Consider the following 19,002-nt stretch of genomic DNA (forward strand, 5'->3'; position numbering starts at 1 on the left):
TTTAGTGAATACACTTCCTACATCAGAATCCATTCATTGCAACTTGACAAATCTTGATGCAAGTAAGACCTTTTGATTCTTTGATCATTTGTAGAATAAAAGAAAGGGAAATTCTGGTAGAATGTGGCACAGTTCCTGTAAATTTATACCATTGATATATTCCTTATCTGTTATCTGAAATACCCTGTCTCATAAAAAGGTTTAATAGTATTTTATTATGTATAATGCAAGATTTGGCAGTTAAGTGTGGTGTATTAGAACATGCGTCCTGAAGCCATAATATCAGGGTTCAAATCCTCACTCTGCCACTTATGAGTTATTTAAGCTCACCACATCTCATTTTTCTCATCTGTGAAATGGAGAAGATAGTAGGGATATTGTGATTAATATGAATTAATACATATAAAAATCTATGAATGTTGCCTGACGCTCAGCAAATGCTATCAGTAAGTGCTCAGCAAATGCTATCTGCTATTTTTTTCTGACATTTTCTTAAACTGCAATCCGTAAAAGCATATCTGGAGAAATGTATGCAATATAAGCATAAAGACTACTTCCTTACCAGGGTATCTTTGTCATGGCTGAGTGACCAACTCCAGTTGCAAGTGTGCAATTGGCTCCTGCTCTCTCACTATACTGTGGTCGTGGTTAAGAGCTTATTTCTGTTTTTGTCTAGAGACTGAATGGTTTCAGCTACCAATATTTTCTAAAAATTGTAGACTTCATAGTGCAGTGGATTTGTTTGAAAAGGAAAACCTAGAAACTATAAATACTATTTATTTTCAATTCTTTATATTTGGTTTAGACATAATCCCTATCATTTATACATTTTCTCTAGGAATCAATGAAAAGATTGAAGAACCTGAGCTATAAACCTGTTGTTAGAAAATATAATTAGTCAGTCATTGGCCACAAAGAGTATTTGATTTTTTGAAAGGAATTTTTGTTTATCAGTATTGTGTGGCTGCAAGTGATAAATGGTGAAACTTCTCTCTCACGATTATTATTTTTGCTATGGTTTGGAACTCCTCCGTTTCCTGCGAGATGAAGCTCTATGTTTAAATGTTACCATTTTCATACTAAGGTGTCTTTTAAATTTTACTTTACAGATCACCAGTCAAAATCTGGAAGGTCATAAACTTTTTGATGGTGGTGGTAAGCCATGGCGACAGATGATAAAGTTGCCATCTTAACAGATGATGAAGAGGAACAGAAGAGAAAATATGTGCTTGCTGATCCCTTTAATGGTATTTCCAGGGATCCAGAAGCCCCGTCAAATGAAACACCCTCCTCCACAGAAACGGCTGCTGTTCCTGAGGAGGAAATAGACTGGATGGAGAAGCATTGTGTTAAAATAAACAACGATCTTCTGATTTCCAAGGTCTTTTATTTTTTCTTTTACTCTGCATATGGCTCTCTTTACCCACTTTTGCCTGTGTACTATAAACAGCTGGGCATGTCACCAAGCCAGAGTGGACTGTTAGTAGGTATTCGATACTTCATTGAATTCTGCAGTGCCCCCTTTTGGGGTGTCATTGCAGATCGCTTTAAAAAAGGCAAAATTGTTCTCCTCTTTTCTCTTTTGTGTTGGGTTTTATTCAACCTGGGCATCGGATTTGTCAAACCTGCTACCTTGAGATGTGTACCAAAGATTCCCCCCACTGCTCGCCCCACCAACGCAAGTCATCTGTTAACTGTCCTGCCAACGAATGCTTCCCTTCTCTCTTCCATTACCACGTCACCAAGAATGCGTGAGAAAAGGAACCTGCCTTCTTCCAGTTGGCCAATGATGTTAGAGGCAGAGCCCAATATCACAGAAACTGTCATCTTTTCGACAGCTGCAAACAAGACCAGTGCACCCACTCTGCAGCCTCCAACAGATGAAATTACTGACCACGTTATGGGCTTGACCTCCAACCCAAGCACGGCAACCCCTGCCCACCCAGGAAGTGTAACCAGGGAGATAACCACTACTGTTGTCACTACCACCAAATCTTTACCTTCTGACCAAGTCACTCTTGTTTATGATCAACAAGAAGTCGAAGCTATATTCTTGGTGATCTTGATGGTTGTCATAATAGGAGAATTTTTCAGTGCCTCTTCTGTCACAATTGTGGACACGGTAACACTCCAGTATCTGGGAAAACACAGAGACCGCTATGGATTGCAGCGCATGTGGGGCTCCCTGGGCTGGGGCCTGGCAATGCTGTCCGTGGGCATCGGGATTGACTACACCCACATGGAAGTGCTCATCGATGGAAAGGGGTGTAAACCCCCCGAGTACCGAAACTACCAGATCGTCTTCATTGTCTTTGGAGTCCTCATGACCATGGCCCTGATTGTTGCTACTCAGTTCCGGTTCCGCTACAACCACTTCAAAAACAATGAAAATAAAGGGAAAGAGGTGGAGATCCCTCAGGTGGAGAGGTACAACTCCACAGAGTCCTCTGAGGAGACCCCAACCACCATGAGTCACTCGCAGGCCTTCAACTTTTGGGACTTAATCAGACTGCTCTGCAGTGTGCAGTATGGCTCGGTGTTGTTCGTGGCTTGGTTTATGGGTTTTGGATACGGCTTCGTGTTCACCTTTCTCTACTGGCACTTGGAAGACCTGAATGGAACTACAACGCTCTTTGGGGTCTGTTCAGTCCTGAGTCATGTGTCTGAGCTGACAGCTTATTTTTTTAGTCACAAGCTTATTGAATTGATCGGCCATATCAGGTAAGAATGTGCTTACTATTGCTGCCCCTCAGCAGTTGAACCTTATCTTTTCCTAGTTTATAGCTCCTTTGAGGACATTATGGGTGTTATAATTTATGTTGGGGTGGGATTGGGGTGGGCATGGGCTTTCTGTTGCTCTTTCTCTTTAAAATAGAAACAAAAGGAAGGAAGTAGTGAACCTAGTTGGATTATCTAAAAGAAACCAACAAAATATGCTGCTTCCTCTTTGTGTACTAAGAAGAGACTCTTACAGTAAATATTTTCAGGTATAGGAGCACCAGTTTAGGGAGCTGTATTATTCTCTGGACCTTGAAGGGTCTGCCTGTCCCAGGCATTTATGAAGGAAGGCTTAAGTGGATAAAGAGGATTAAGTTTTTTCAGCCTTCAGTTATTCTCAGCCACTAACTGTCACAGAAAGAGCTTGAATACATGGTATATGAAGATATCCATTATGTTTAATGAAGCTTAGATGTGACCCACCATAATCCCTAATTCATGATAGTACGTGGAAGAGATCCTTATATAACTTTTTTCCTGATTATTACATGAGTCTCTGCATTTTTATCTGCCATGAAGACATGGGACATTTAAAAATTTTCCTTCTACCTGAAATTTCCCGTGTAATCTTTTTAGTCGAAAAAAATCTGTAAATGCCTAGTGTTTCATGTTGTGTGATGTTTTTGACCATTAATATTTGTCTGAACATCATTGAACAGTATCTTGCTCTTTATAAGTCTTTCTGTTTTGTCATTGGCTCTGGAATGTAGACCAGCCAGACTTAAGCATTCTTACGTCATAGGAAAGTATGGCATGCCTGTCATTAAAATTGTGTGCGTATGTGTTTTATTGAGGTCATTGTCATTAAAATATGAAGTTGCCGTAACTAAAAGAAAGCAACTGTGTGTGTTTGTGTGTTTGTGGTAATCTTTAAATCTGCTGTTTCTATGAGAAACTAAAAAACAGAATGAGACACTGACAAGATTTGAGAAACATTGATCTTTCTTTAATTTCCCTTTTACTAACTGAAGAAAATATTCTCTAATTTACAGTTTCATCCTAGCATTATTCTTTTTCCAAAACAATTGTGAATATTTTTTCTTGCTTGTTTTGGTTTTGCTTTGGGAGGCTTGTCCTGTTCTTTCTCTTTTTCAAATCTTTGACCCCTTTGTTGTCAGTAAACAAAGTCGGGCACTGTGCGGATGGTTCCCAGACCCACACAGTCCCCAGGGCACGTTCATGGGGACAAGTCTGAAGAGAGTCCTGTAATAGTAAGGACATGGAATGTCCTTTAACCTTGTCCAGGTCATGTTTACATTCTCTGAGCTGTGTAGAGCGACCGTGATGAATTAGACGCTTCTCTTCAGTTTGGCTGTGTGAGTGGGATCTCACCTCAGCTGTTAGAATCACAGCCATTTATTCCCAGAAGGGAACAAGTTAGGTCTTACCAGTGACTGGAGTTCCTAGAATTCGTTATTTAATCCCTCAGTAGCATTAATTGAATGTTGACTCAGTACAGGGTATGCGTATAGGTTCTATTTTCAAAGAAATTGGTAGGTTCTTCTCACATGCTAAGAAAGGAAGTTTCCTTTCTGTCTCTGCCTTTTGTCTGAGGTATATATTTTCATGGTAAAATCCCCGCAGGTTTACTACTAGTTTTGGTAATTACATGAGCTTATACTTGTTTTTCTTCCCTGAGTATTATTAGTTACTCGTTACTTAAAAACCTAAAGCTCAGTTAACCTTAATTTTCTGGTTTTATGTACAAAACTCACCTTCCTTTTCTTATTTAATGATATAATGAAGAAGGCAGCTCTGTGGTCACATTGTTGCTCCCAAGAGCCTATTGGATTTCATCAATTTGTGGTCATTCACCTCTTTTAGACTTTAATTCTGTTCATTAAAATATATTATTTTAACTACTTTTAAAAGGTTCTGATAGCTGTAGTGAGATTATTGCCCACATATTGAGGTAGCAGGGCTGTGTTTCTTTTGATGAAAATTTTGGGAGCCCAGGCAGGTGGTGGTGGTTGAGGTTTGGGGGTTTGCAGGTGTGGCGATGACAGTGTAGACTTTTCATTGGAAGAATATCATCTGTTAAACAGTCGATGAAGAGAATGATCTTCCTATGACTTCATTGTCTTCGTGTTTTCCTTGTCAGATCGCAAGGAGGGATCTGTCTCTGGCTCTTGTGTATGCGTGTATGTTTTTTCAATATTTTGTGACTGTCTTATCGGGAGTTTATTTTTAGGAGTCAACACTACCATAAAAATTAGAAATATCTTAATGTAATCAAACGTGGATTTTTCCCACAAATTCTTTATATAGATTCACAATGAAGAAAAATTCATACCAGAAAACAGGTTTTTAAAATAGCATGTCCAATTTTGAATCACTTAGCATTTTAACAGTTCTACAGTTTGGGCCCAGTTTTTCAGGGAATAACCTGATCTATCTGTTCTATCACTCTAAACACACAACACACACACACCTATACCCACATAAGCACAGAGTAAATGATTTCTAATTTTGACCTTAGATTTTTATCCTTCTCAGGAAAGTGGCTTTCTCAGGCCAATAGAATAATGCTTAATATCTCTACTAAAAAAGTAAATTTCTTTTTATTTGAAATCTCAAGACTTTGGAATTTACAGCAGATATATTTCTAGGCTAATTTATGTAAAGATGTTAACTAGACTTCTATTTTTTTGGTAAGGAAGATTCACCCTGAGCTAACATCCATGCCAGTCTTCCTCTATTTTGTATGTGGGATGGCTCCATAGCATGGCTGATGAGTCGAGTAGGTCCACGCCTGGGATCCGAACCTGTGAACCCAGCCGCCCAAGCACAACGCGTGGAACAGTAACCACTCAGCCACGAGACTGGCCCCCTAGACTTCTTTGACTAGAAGTATGAATTTATCTTAAGGGCACATTCACCTTGCTGAATGTTTCAACAGCCATTAGGAGGATTGTGACAAAAACACATTGCAATTAATTATGTGTAAATTTGTAAATCTTTGCTATCCAATATTAGGCCATCACGTATGTTATTTGATTTAAATTTATTTATGTTTTAAGGGACACACAAAAATCTACTCAGTCAATTCTGACTTGCCCTGAAATTCTCACACTCAAGGTCAGTTTTGCCATGCAAATGTTAGCTGGAAGGGGTAATATATTAACCATTATTAGCCATTAATTACTACTTAATAGCAGCTAAGTATCCAAATGAACAAGCCAGTCAGTTTGGGAAAGGGCACAGCAGGAAGACCTAGAAAAGAGAGCAAGATGCTGGGCTCCCAGCTGAGCACACATGGGAGGTAGTGCGTGAGAAATATCACTGGAGGAGTAGCAATCAGCATTATAAGAGGGAGGCAACTGCTGCTGGGGTAATCAAGGAAGGCTTCACGGGGGCAGCCAAATTTGAGCTGGTCACTGAAGGATTTAGAGAAGATCGCATTTATGTTTTTTTCTTTTCTTCTTCTTCTTCTCATCCTCTCCCTTATTCCACCCACCTCTGCGCCGTAGTTGCTGATCCCAGATCTACTGGCTCTCAGACCCTCTCCTCACCCTGTGTGGCAGGGCGTCGATTTCTGCGGGCTGCTTCCCTCAGGACCTGGTCTCTCCTGCGGTGGTTCTCAACCATTAGACTCACCAGGAGAGCTTTTAAAACTCACCTAATGCTCAGGCTGCACCCAGACCGATTACATCATGCTCTCCAGGGGTGTGCCCAGACATTTGTACTTTGTAAAGTTGCCCAGTTGATTCCTATGTGCAGCCAAGGTTGATAACCACCGAGCTGATGAGCGGCACAGGTGGAGGATTAGAGGGAGGGAGGAAGGGAAAAATTTCCAGGGCCTTTCTTTCTCTCTTTTTAGCTTGTGCAGCATCTTATGTGAGCTTTGGAGATTGTTCTCTCTAACCCTTTCGGGTGGTTCTTTCCCTGGATTTCCTCATAAGGCATGTGCTGATCAGTACTCAGCTGAAGACTCCAGGGGACCCCTCTGCAGCTTTCTCTCTTTGTGGCTCTCTCTGCTCCAGTCCTCCGCCCTGCTCCCCAGACTCAGCCCTGTCTCCTCAACTCTGGAGACCTCTGTGCCCTGTAAGCCAGCATCCCTGATAGCTGCTGTATCTCACTGTGGCTCCACCCGCTGGGGGTGACCCTGAGCTCTGGTGACATGGCCTTCTCCCTTCATCCTTCTAACCTGGACCTTGTAGAGGCTGCCTGCAGTTCTCTCAGCATGCTCCGGCTTCTCAGCTCTTCCATCACCCATCTTCCATCACAAGTCTTGATTAAAATACAGAAAGATGGTAGACCTTAAACAACTTTTTCCCTTCTCATTTCTTTTCTTTTTTTTTTTTTTTTAAGATTCACCCTGAGCTAGCATCTATTGCCAGTCTTCCTCTTTTTTTTTTCCTTCTCCCCAAAGCGCCAGCGCCTGGTTGTCTAGTCTAGTTGTAAGTTGTTCTAGTTCTTCTATGTGGGCCGCCAGCGCGTGGCAACTGACAGGCGGGTGCTGTGCTTCCGCGACCAGGAAGCGAACCTGGGCGGCTGAAGCTGTCAGCGCTGAGCTTTAACTGCCAGGCTATCAGGCTGGCTCCTTTCTCATTTCTTAAGTAAGGATTATTTCTCCTTTAAAAATGACTTTTACCACAACAAAAAAATGTTTTTAAAGACAATTTTCATAGTAAATTTGAAATTATGTTATATATGCTCTAAAGGAGCAAGTATCACTCTGTGTTATTTAAAAATCAAAATGCTGCCTATTCAATTTAATAAAACCGATATTTAGGCCTAGAGAATCCCAAATTAATAGGGTGCAGGGATGAGCACTAAAAGGATGTGGGTTGGAAAAGAGGGGAGACTGCAGGCCAGGTGGATGCTGGGATGAGCAGCCCGAGTTTTCTCCTGGAAGCTCTAGGGAACCATTGCAAGGTTCAAAGCAGGAGAGGGGCGCAGATTTTTTTTTGCAATGTGGTGGGTAGCTTTGAAGCATGGAGCCCACTGAGAAGGTTCTTAAAATAGTCCAAGGGAGAGGTGACACAGCCCTGAATTAACAGCAGTAGCAACAGTATTTGGGGGAAGGAATGGATTTGGGAGGTAAAGTTGACAGAATGGTTTGGATGTTGGAAGTAGGGTGGAGACCCCACGTTTCCAGCTTTGGTATGGTGGTTCCACTAAATCCAGTAGGAAATTCAGGAAGGAGATACAGACCTGGGAGTTCTGAATTCAGTGTGGGGTTCATTTAGTTTGAACATCTAGATGGGGATGTCCAGCAGACGGTAAACGATTACAAACCTGAAGCTTAAGCTGTATCCCCAAGTTTAGGATTGGGGATATAGGTTTGGGACAGATAAAACCGTGAACACGGATAAGATCAACAAGGAAATCTTGTGGTTGAAGGAGAGGAATGGGCTGAGAAAATCAATTATGGTTGTCTCCAAGATTTTACTCCAAGTTTCTGCTCTCATTAAAGTGTTGGTCTGTGTTTTATTGCTTAAAGAGAGTATCCTCATGTCTAAGAATGTTTTGTGTTGTGGGGAGTTGTGTGTATGGTATTTACTGTAACCTGATCCACACCTCTCTTCGGGAGGAAATGACTTTCTGAGCACCCCTTAAATGCCATCACCTGAGCCAGGCAGCCTCCGTGAGCATTTATAAGTGGAGCTAGACGTAAGCAAGGGAGAGGGCATATGAGGAACAGAGAGGGAAAGAGAGAAAGGTGGAGAAAGGAAATAGCTGCTCTCTCTGGGGGAAGGGTTCTCCCTGTCCTTATTCGTGAAGGGTTACACGTGCGGGCTCGGAGTCAGACTGCCTGGTTCAGAGCCTGGCTCTGCCATTTGGGACTGTGGGGCCTTGGACAAGTTCTGTGATTTTTTTGTTTCTCAGTTTTGTCATCTGTAAATAGAATACTATTAGTACCTACCTCTTAGTTTCTTTTGGGTGTTTTTCTTAAAGATTGGCACCTGAGCTAACAGCTGTTGCCAATCTTCTTCTTCTTTTTTTCCCCTTCTTCTTCTCCCCAAAGCCCCCTAGTACATGGTTGTATATTCTAGTTTTGAGTGCTTCTGATTGTGTCCTGTGGGACGCCGCCTCAGCATGGCCTGATGAGCGGTGCCATGTCTGCGCCCGAGATCCGAACCTGCGAAATCCTGGGCTGCTGGCACGGAGCACGAGAACTTAACCACTCAGCCATGGGGCCGGCCCCACCTCTTAGTTTTTCTAATGAAGACTAAATGAGATAAAATACAGCAATTGCTTAGAACAGTGACTGGCATATTTAGAAGTTCAGTTGATTTTACTAAATTATTACTTTATCAATCTTATGATATATTATGTTGCTCATAACTACAAGACCCATTGAATCTGATAAAAATACAGTGACTTAGTACGTTATCAGAAGTGTACAGATCAATAAAGCTGCAAAGTTAAGATATTTGTGTTTTTCAAAATAACTAGTATTCCTCCTCAAAAACATCTTGGTCAAATTGAGGTTTTCTCCCCTAATTTATGGTGGCTATACATTGTTAATACAATCATCCCTGGTATCTGCAGGGGACCGGACCCGGGACTCCTGCAGGTACCAAAATCCGCGGATGCTCGAGTCCCTTATATAAAATGGCATAGTATTTGCATATAACCTATGCACATGCTCCTGTATACTTTGTCATCTCTGGATTACTTATAATACCTAATACAATGTGAATGCTATGTAAGTAGTTATACTGTATTGTTTAGGGAATAACGACAAGAAAAAGAAGTCTGTACATGTTCAGTACAGATGTAACCATCATAGGCCTTTCCGTCCACCGTTGGTTGAATCTCCAGATGTGGAACCTCTAGATACACAGGGCTGATTGTGTCCTCGTTAGTGCCACGTTTTAGGGCTTGGTGACTATAAGCTACCATGTCTGTAATAGCTGTCATACAGAATGATTGTAATTGTAGCTATTATTGTTATACGTGGGTAGATTTCTATTTTTCTATTCCTTTCCCATTTTGCCTTCAAAGATGTTGATAGTAATTTTTAAAGGAAAAGCCTCTTAGAGCTATTTCAAGTATAGATTCTTATTATTAAACTGTAAACTGTAGAGTCTAAAAAGTAGAATTTATGACCAAGAGTTGAAAGGAAGTAATTTGGTTTTCATAGTCCCTTGAAAAGAACATCTTTGCAAAGAAATATATTACCATATTGTGTCATAGCTACCAGGCTGACTTGTTAGTAACAGCATTACTGATAATTGCGTTATTCATAGTTGGGAACAAAAGGCCGTTGTTGCAAGGTAGTGTACGTGAATTCCAGGGATTTCAGTTGTTGGTGTCATATTTTGTTTGTTTTCTCTTCCACCTTCGGTGGCTGGGTTGACCAGGGCACTCACTGGCTTAAAGAGAGCAGTACTAACTCCCTATGAACTGTAGCTTTTGTGGTTGCAGGCAACCCCCCTCACCAATTCATCGGCTCAGGTGGTGGTCGTGGACGTGTGCACCAGACTAGAGTAAAAACAGCTCTTACAAATTTATTACCTAGACAGCCAGTGTGGAGACCAAATCAGCAGTCCATGGTAACGCTCACGTTGGACATTTCCTATGGCCTGAAAGTTGCGTTTTAAGGTATATACCCTTCTGGAAAAACTCTTACACATATTCAGAAAGACATGTACAAGAATCTTGCTTACTGCAGCTTTCTCACAGTGAAAAAGAGGAACAGTTTAAATATTCATCAAGTAGGGTATGGCTACGTTTAGTATGGTATAGTCATAAAATGGAATATTATGCACAAGTTAAAAAGGAATGGACTAGGTCAATATGTTAGCATGGAAAGCTCTCAAAAATCTGATGTTGAATGGGAAAAAAGCAAAAAACATGTAAAAAGTTATACATGTTTTTATGGATACACCTATATGTGTAGAAAGATATTTAAATTTGAAGAGGAAGAATTCATTCCAAACTCATATTAGCCCTATCTTTCTGGACAAGATATAAAGAGAAGGGGACTGAGATGGGGAGCAAAGAGGACAAGGAGAACCTCTACTTTACCTGTAATCTTTTATTTCTTTAAGGAAATATGGCAAAATATTCAGAATTTCCATTTTTGGTGATAGATGTACATATTCTGTACAGTTTTTCTTTTTGTATTTTCTCTTGGGAGATAGCTTGAAGCTTAAGTCTACTTATAGTGGAGCAATATAATTATCCTCCTGTAGAACCACATATATATGTGTATGTGTGTGTGTGTAGCTGTGTATATTTTAAAGAGACATTGTATCCAAATATATCAGGTAAACATTGAGGTTTTGTGCCCCTGATATGTACATTATCCATATATTTTTCCCTAAGTGGCATAAATATAAATGATTAAAAGTCTACTTTATATAATTGTTGTGGCCTCAGGTCTTATTTCCCTGTCTTTAAAAAATGAAATCAGGTGCAAATTCATAGTATCTCATTATGACTTAATATCAAACTGTACCAAACAACCCTGATTTGGGTAGTAAATATAATACTTCTTTATATATAAAAAGAAATCGAGGGCTGGCCCTGTGGCCGAGTGGTGAAGTGTGTGTGTTCCACTTTGGTGGCCTGGGCTTCGTGGGTTTGGATCCTGGGCGTGGACCTATACATGGCTCATCAGGCCATGCAGTGGCAGCATTCCACGTAGAAGAACTAGAATGACCTACAACCAGGATATACAACTATGTACTGGGACTTTGAGGAGGGAAAACAAAGAGGAAGATTGGCAACAGATGTTAGCTCAGGGCCAATCTTAAAAAAAAAGAAATCAAGGTACCAAAAAGCCAAGTGACGTCCCAAAGATCATAAAGTTTATTACTGGCAGTGAGTTCAAGCAAGTATGAGTGTTTATATCAGCTGTTTAATTATCTTGAGTCATATGGTGTCAATTTACTGCCTTTTCTGGTACAAGTCGAAAATGTAAGTAATCTGGCTAATTATATTTCTGTTTATCCATGGAAATATTTAGTAGACTGCAATTATATAATTTTGTGGGATACTTTGAAGAGTGGATAAGAAAAGAAATTTTCTTAGAAGCTTGTCTTTAAAACCTTTCCAGCTGGAAGGAGGAATACCATTCCATTCTTATTTCTGAAGTATTAAGCATCTTTTCTTTGCCTTTTCTCTACTGAAAACAGTGTCTTTGAATAGTAATCTGTAAGCAGACAAACATTAACTTGCTAATTTTTTCTTTCCTTTAAAAAGCTAACGTGTAGATTGAAGCTCAGACATTATCAGAAAGAATCAATGTTAGGTTTCGTTTGTCTGAGTACCATATCTTTGAACCATGCTACTGTGTGTTATGGTTGACTCTTGACAATGGTGAGGAATCCTCAGTGATGGAGTGTTGGCCATGGTCCTTGGTTATAACTGTGGGATGCTGGCCAGGCATTTCATTCCCTTTAGGAGAATGAGAAAGAGAAGGGCGCAGATTGGTCTAGCCTTGACCCAGTCATCTTCCCAAGTCCTGGTAGAAGTGGAAGGTAGCCTGGTGGCTATCCTGTTTCCTTTTATTCTTCTTTTGGCCAGTTTACCTATAGAGAGTACTTGTGTGTGTGTGTCTGTGTGTGTGTGTGTGTGTGCACGCTTGTGCTGTTGACCTGGGTTCAGATCCCACATTTAAATGTGTCTGACCTTGGGTAAGTCAGCAGTTTATCTTTGTTAAGCCTCACGTTCATCATTTGTAAAATGCGGAGAATATCTGTACCTAACTTCCTAGCATTGTTATTTTATTAAGATTAAATGAGATAATATAGAGCACATAATAATTGCTCAACTACAAACAGTAGGTGGTATTATTACTATGATTAATTCACTGCTTCAACAAGTATTTATTAGGCACACACTAGGCAGCAGGCACTTTTCTAGGCCCTGGGGGTATATGGAGTGCATAATAAGATAGAGAAAGGCCAGTCCTCATGGGACTAACATTCTATTGGGGTAGACAATAGGCAGTAAACAGATGATTTTATTTCTGATAATGACAAGTGCTATATGGCAAAAATAATGCAGGATGACGGGTCCCAGAGTGACTGAGGAGAGGTGACCATTTTAGCTTAGGTAGGCTGGGAGGCTTTCTCTGAAGAAGTGACATTGGAGCAGAGTTCTGACAAGAAGCCACCCAGTGATGACTTGAGGGACAGAGGAAACCACAAGTGTAAGTGGCCGGGCTAGAGGGTGAGGAATAACAGGAAGCCAGCGAGGCGGGCAGGGATCCCACGGGGCCTGGAGGACCACGCTAATAGAGAGGATGTTACTCTAAGAGAAGTGGGAAGCCATCGGTGAGTTTGAGCAAAGGGTGACACCAACAGACTTCTGCTTTTATGTTTTTTAAAACAATTACATGGGTGGAGAATTTATCGTCATTTACCTTGCCCCACTTTAGAAAGGTGCCATTTTAGTTCATTCTCTGAGTTTCAGAGAAATTATGAGTTCTTTTTTTCTTGAGCCATAAAGCTGGCGATTCGTGCACTTCCTTTGTTGATGTGGTGCCTGCCACCAATCTGGATGAAGGTTTTGGGTTTTTTTTAGCAACTTCAAAATTTCAGAATAGCCATAGAATCTAGAGGATAAACAAAAAATAAAAATTAAAAAAATCTCCAACCTTAACAAAAAATGTAATTACAGGATAATATTGTAAAAATAATAATAGTTGTTATAATACCATTTGAGCGCTTATTACATAAAAGTGGTTACAAAGGCACTGTGCTAAATGCTTTACCTCCAAACCCTTCCTTAATCCTTTTAACACCTTAGAGTTAGGCATTGGCGTGTCCATTTTAGAGAGGGGAAGTTCAGAGTGGTTAAATAAGTTGCACGGGGTGAGACAGCTTGTAAATAGCAGAGGCAGGATTCAAATCCAAGCTACTCAGACTCCAGAACCCGTGTTCTCAGCCCCCTTATAGGTTCGTAGGCACAGAGTCAGACTGGGGAGTATTTTGTCTATGCAGCCCAGTCTCATGTCTTAGTCTTCCTCCTTTCTGCTCTGAGTGACCAGTGTCTGGTACAAATTTTTCAGCTGTCACAAGACCCCCCTGTGTCTTCCTGGTAAGATCTCCATTCCTCTAAAATGCCTCCCTCTCCCAAATTATTCCTGTTACTCTCAGTCCTCCAGACCAGCAATACTCAAGCAGTGTTAGGATGAGAGTAATGTGATTAAACTAACGCACACTGAATATAAGTGGCAAAAATGAATGTTGCTAATGGTGACCGTGTATCACATAGAAGGAGTTAATTCACAATTAAATATTGTGTTCATTCAATGTTTCTTAAAGAAGCCTTTAGTCAATGACCAGGTTCTGTTTTAGGGATACAGTGTTGAACAAGACGGACAAGGTCCCTCTTGCACAGAGTTCATGTTCTCGTAGGGAGTAGAAGACAATACAACAGAAAGAAACTGTTGGGTGCTACGAAAGTGTTAATTTAGGCACCTAAGGCATTGGGAGCTGGAATAGAGTAAAGCAAATAAAATTGAGAGTTCTTCTGAGCAGGACCTAGTGTAGCCAGAGTCAGGGAGAAGAGTTATTTTGTGAACAGGATACCAGATGCGTGGCAATGCCACTCACCAAGGAAGGGAGTCCAGGGCGCGGTATCGGTTCCAGGTAGGGGAGGAGGATACCGCAGTATGGAACTTGGTGGAAATGTAGCTAGCTCCATCCCATGATTTGAAGTTATCTGTAACCGTCTTCCTCCCCTACTCTCCTCCCTTCCCTTCATCTAGTAAATCCATTTTGGGAAATCGTTGACCTCAAACAAGCAACGTGTTGCTATCAGTGTTCCTTCTGGAAGCGGTGCCATAGAGCAGGACCGTTCAGTACTTCTAAGATGTGGATGAAAATTTTGTCCTTCAGCTCCAACATGAAGTCTTGATGAATATACTGCTAATGTCCCCTTGATATTCTTCACTCATAACTCAAGGCCTTCAGCCTAGAGGGAGCCTCCGTTCACCCTTAGGAATGGTGGCCCCTGCACTTCTGTGTGGCTGGAGAAACGCAGCACTGGGGGGAATCTGATGCCCCAAATAGCCTAGTGGCTTAGGTGAGATCTTCTGTGTCTGGGTCTCATCTGGTAAGTGCAATGTAAACTGAGAAAGAAAACCAACGAAGACTAGACCAGCAAACAAATCAGTTATTTTTTTTAACACACGTGCCTGAGTGTAGGATTGTTTTTATTTCCTTATCTCAGGAATGCTACTACTCACAGCTGGAATATACTTTAATTCCACAGAGTCTTCGTGTATCTTTTACAGAGAACAATTTTATGCTCAGTTTGCTAATTAGGCTTAGTCAGAAAATCATTGTTTCCATCTAATTTCAAGATCATCAGTAAAAGTAAATGGGAATAATATTATTGAAGGCTTTACAGTTTGTACAGTTTTTGTAAATATTTTTGTTGATACAACACCTTGCAAAATAGTTAAGTTTTATTATATTTTATAGTGGCTTGATGAGAGCCGAATATTCTCCTTTGATGGAAAGACCATGTTGACTCTCTGGGGGTCTCGGGTGGAGCACCTGAGAACCTGCAGCCGGGGTTCCTAATTGTGTTCGAGAGTGTGGGTATTAAGGGTAGAGAAGCGTGTTGCTCTAGACTAAATTGTGTGTCCCCCCAAATGCATATGTTGAAGCTCTAACCCCCAGTATGATGGTACTTGGATACGGGGCCTTTGGGAGGTAGTTAGGGTTAGATGAAGTCATGCAGGTGGGGCCTTCATGGTGGGATTAGTGCCATTATAAAAAGAGACCCTGGAGAGCTTCCTCTGGCTCCTCTCTCAGCCACGTGAGGACACAGTGACTGCCCTCTGCAAGCCAGGAAGACCATCATTACCAGAACCCAACAGCACTGGCACCCTGATCTCAGACTTCCCGCCTCCAGAACTGTGGGAAAATAAATTTCTGTGGTTTAAGCCACCCAGTCTGTGGTATTTTGTTATGGCAGCCTGAGCTAAGACATGTGTCTAAACAGATAGAGCAAGGAGAGCCTGTGGAGGGCTAGGATGTCCAAAGATTCTAGGAGCCAGAGGACACTAGAGCTGAGACCTGTGGCCTAACACTGGGATGAGTGAGTGCGGAGGTGTGTAGGAGTGAGTCCAGCAGTGGCAAACTTATTTTTCTGCATGTGTGCGCATTCCTGGTAGCATGGACATTGGCTGGTTGGGCGGATCCACCATGCAAGCCTAGGGAGGAACAGATTTCCTCCTTAGTGGTGGAGTGGGGACCCAACCCAGGGCCTCTAGCTAATAAATCCCATGCTGTTTTCAGTATATAAGACAGTAATGTTGATCTTCATTAAAGTAGGTGAAGACTAGTATCATTGCTGTTTCGTTACTCTTAATCAAGTTATTATTAATTACTATTACTCTTTCATTACTGTTAATTAAGTTATTCTTAGTTCTGTTAATGAGATTTTGTTAGAAATCTAATATGATTCAAATGCAGATATAGCAAATCTTTGTGAAACAAAATTGTTAAGTTAGAGTGGTCATTAATTTTTGTGTGTGTGTGTGTGTGAAAAAGAACACCTTTTAAATTTCCCTCAAAGTTTGTTTAGCTGTATGACCTGGCAACTTAGTTAACCTTTCGGGGCCTTGATTTCTTCAACTGTAAAACAGAATTAATGATAACTCTTGCCTTTCCTATTTGAGATGATTATTGGCAGAAGTAAATGAGATACTAAGTGGGTAAAAATGCTAAACAATTGGGGGACGTTATAGAAATGTTAGTATGGGGGGATGGGCACGGCGAGGGACCTGCAGCAAGCAGAGGTCTCAAGACCGCTGATGTTTGTTTTCTTCCTTAATGTCACAAAAAGAACAGGAATCGTCTGAACAAAATCTGTTATTCAGTTGCAGAGTTATTAAATAGGGCAGAATTTCTAGTCATAAAAGTTTACTAGTTGACAAGTTTCGGTCAAGAGTTTATTGTAACTGTATTTGCACTATTTTTTTCCTTACTTGAAAAATCCATAACTTAATTTTCACTTCAGGAAAGATGTTTAGCATTGTGATTTAGGATCACATTGAATTAAGTCTGAAAACTAGTGAAGGTTCCAGAAAGAGAGAAAGAGAGGAAGATGACCCCACAACCAGCGTTGCTGGAGTAGTTAAGACTCTTGACAGTGAGTTCTGTGGAGCCACCGCAGAGATCCAGGAATAGAAGAGATCAAGCCTCCTTTCAACTCCCTGGTAGAGCGAGCCCGTCTCAGAGACTTCCCAGGCTGCTCTGGAGACCTGCAGCGTTGATGAACACAGCCTGTGCCTGTGGTCACACCTATCTAGGATGGACTCCTGGACAGCCCTTGTCTTTGCTCTCTCCTCACAATCTTGCTAGCTCTGTGTGTGTGTGCATGCATGCGTGTGTGCGTGTGTTTTTGTGGTGCCCCTCCCTACTTTCTGCTCCTTACCCCGCCCTAGCCATACATTCAACTCCTGATTATTTGATTTCAAAGTCTGCCTGCTTAGTGTAGCCCAGGTCCAGCCTACAGGGTCCGGGGCAGAAATCCTGGCTCACTGTGCGTCCTGCCCCAGTGTTGACACTTGACATTTCTGGGGCTACCTCAGCAGAAGAGCGCTTTTGGCCCCATTTCATCTCATCACACAAAATTTTGCTTCTTGGTAAACTTTTCATTTGTGATCCAGGATATTGGGTGGCTGTCAAGTGGCATTTGCTTTTCTGTTTTCCTCTTACCTCATTCTTCCTAATGATTCATCAAAGTTTAAAATGTTAAGCGTCTTCCAAAGCCAACTCAAACATACATCCCGTGTCCTTAATCTGAATTCACAGTTGTTGCTAGAAGGGTAACTATGCTAACGCAGCCAGTCCCTGCCTCCGCTGGTCCCATCCGGGGGCGGTTCTTCAAGCCCTTGTCTTGGTTTGACTTCATGTAGGGACCTGGGAGTAGGCCCACAGCACACTATTATCACCCTTGAAAGAGCACTGTGGGGCAAGGGGGCAGGGGCCTTGACCTTCCACTGACCAACCAATTATGGCCCCACTTTACCTCTCTGAACTTCTGTTTCCTTGTCTCTGTAAAATAAGTGGGTTGGACTTGATGCTGTGCCTTCTTTCAGTTCTCACTTTAATGATCCAACTTCAACTTGGGTTGTGTTTGTATGTGAAAAACCACACATCACACCTCACCCCTTCCTGGCTGCTCCTCCAAGGATTCACACTTTGAATGGTTTCTGCTGATTGGTTAGAAATGTGCACAAATGTGCCCAAAGCCACTCATGCAAACTCATGCAGGCCATGCTGTGACAACAGACTGTCTAGCCAGTGATAGGGGATGTGATTTATGATGGCGGTCACTGGGATCTGTATAGAGAATTTTCTTCCTTCGAAGCCAGTTGACTTGAATGGAAGTTAGAACCCTAAACTTGAGGCATTTCTCCATGTACTGGCTTGGACAGAATTTGTAAAAGGCTTAGCTGCTCTTGCTGAAATATTTGCATTTTATTTAATGGTAGCTTACACATTTGGACAATGTTTTGCAGTTTTTCTTTACATGCTTATTTGATCTTTCCAAAACCCCTGTAGTATAACTAAGACAGTTATGACCATTCTTATTTTTTTTATTTTATTCATTTATTTTTTTTAAAGATTGGCATCTGAGCTAACATTTGTTGCCAATCTTCTTTTTTTTTCCTTCTTCTCCCCAAAGACCCCCAGTACATAGTTGTATATTCTAGTTGTAGGTCCGTGTAGTTCTGCTATGTGGGACGCCGCCTCAGCATGGCCTGACAAACAGTGCCAGGTCTGCGCCCAGGATCCGAACCAGCGAAATCCTGGGCTGCCAAAGCGGAGCACAGAAACTTAACCACCCAGCCATGGGGCCGGCCCCAGTTACAACCATTCTTGAGAAAAGCCCTCTCCCAGTGTCCCTGTGCCGTGGATGCCACCACTTCTGCCAGGGTGCTGCGGATGCCCCACTGTGTTGCTCGTTGTGAAAACGTGTTAATTAGCACTGTTTGCCAAAGCTTTTCATCTTATGTGAACCACTGGAAAAGTAAATAGCAGTCCGCTAGATAACATAAATGAGTAAATATAGTTGGATTGGGTTGTGCAAAGTGCTAACAATCCTCCTCTAAGAGTATAGCCTCACTCTGACTTCAGAGGCCCAGGGAAGCCGCCACTAGTGTCAGATGTTCTATTTCTGGTCTGCGGAGTAAATGGCTCTCAAGGAAAACACTGGCATTCTTTACTAAATTTTGCTTTATGTTGGAGTGGTAAGTAACCTTGGAGGTCATTTTTGTGGGTTGAATTAAATGCTGAA

General features: G+C 41.5%; 1 protein-coding gene across 4 annotated transcripts in view; it reads left to right on the plus strand.

Moving 5' to 3' along the window:
* Positions 1 to 19,002, plus strand: part of LOC124238197 (major facilitator superfamily domain-containing protein 6) — a 71,689-nt gene that overhangs the window by 20,680 nt on the left and 32,007 nt on the right. For all 4 annotated transcript variants that reach the window (XM_046658869.1, XM_046658866.1, XM_046658867.1 and 1 more), the window contains exon 2: positions 1,110 to 2,721. In XM_046658869.1, coding sequence (XP_046514825.1) covers positions 1,163 to 2,721 — 1,559 coding nt within the window. In that variant the 5' untranslated portion in view covers positions 1,110 to 1,162. The remainder of the gene's footprint in view (positions 1 to 1,109; positions 2,722 to 19,002) is intronic.

The sequence above is a fragment of the Equus quagga genome, chromosome 4 (assembly GCF_021613505.1).
Source record: "Equus quagga isolate Etosha38 chromosome 4, UCLA_HA_Equagga_1.0, whole genome shotgun sequence".
In the NCBI taxonomy this organism is placed as follows: domain Eukaryota; kingdom Metazoa; phylum Chordata; class Mammalia; order Perissodactyla; family Equidae; genus Equus; species Equus quagga.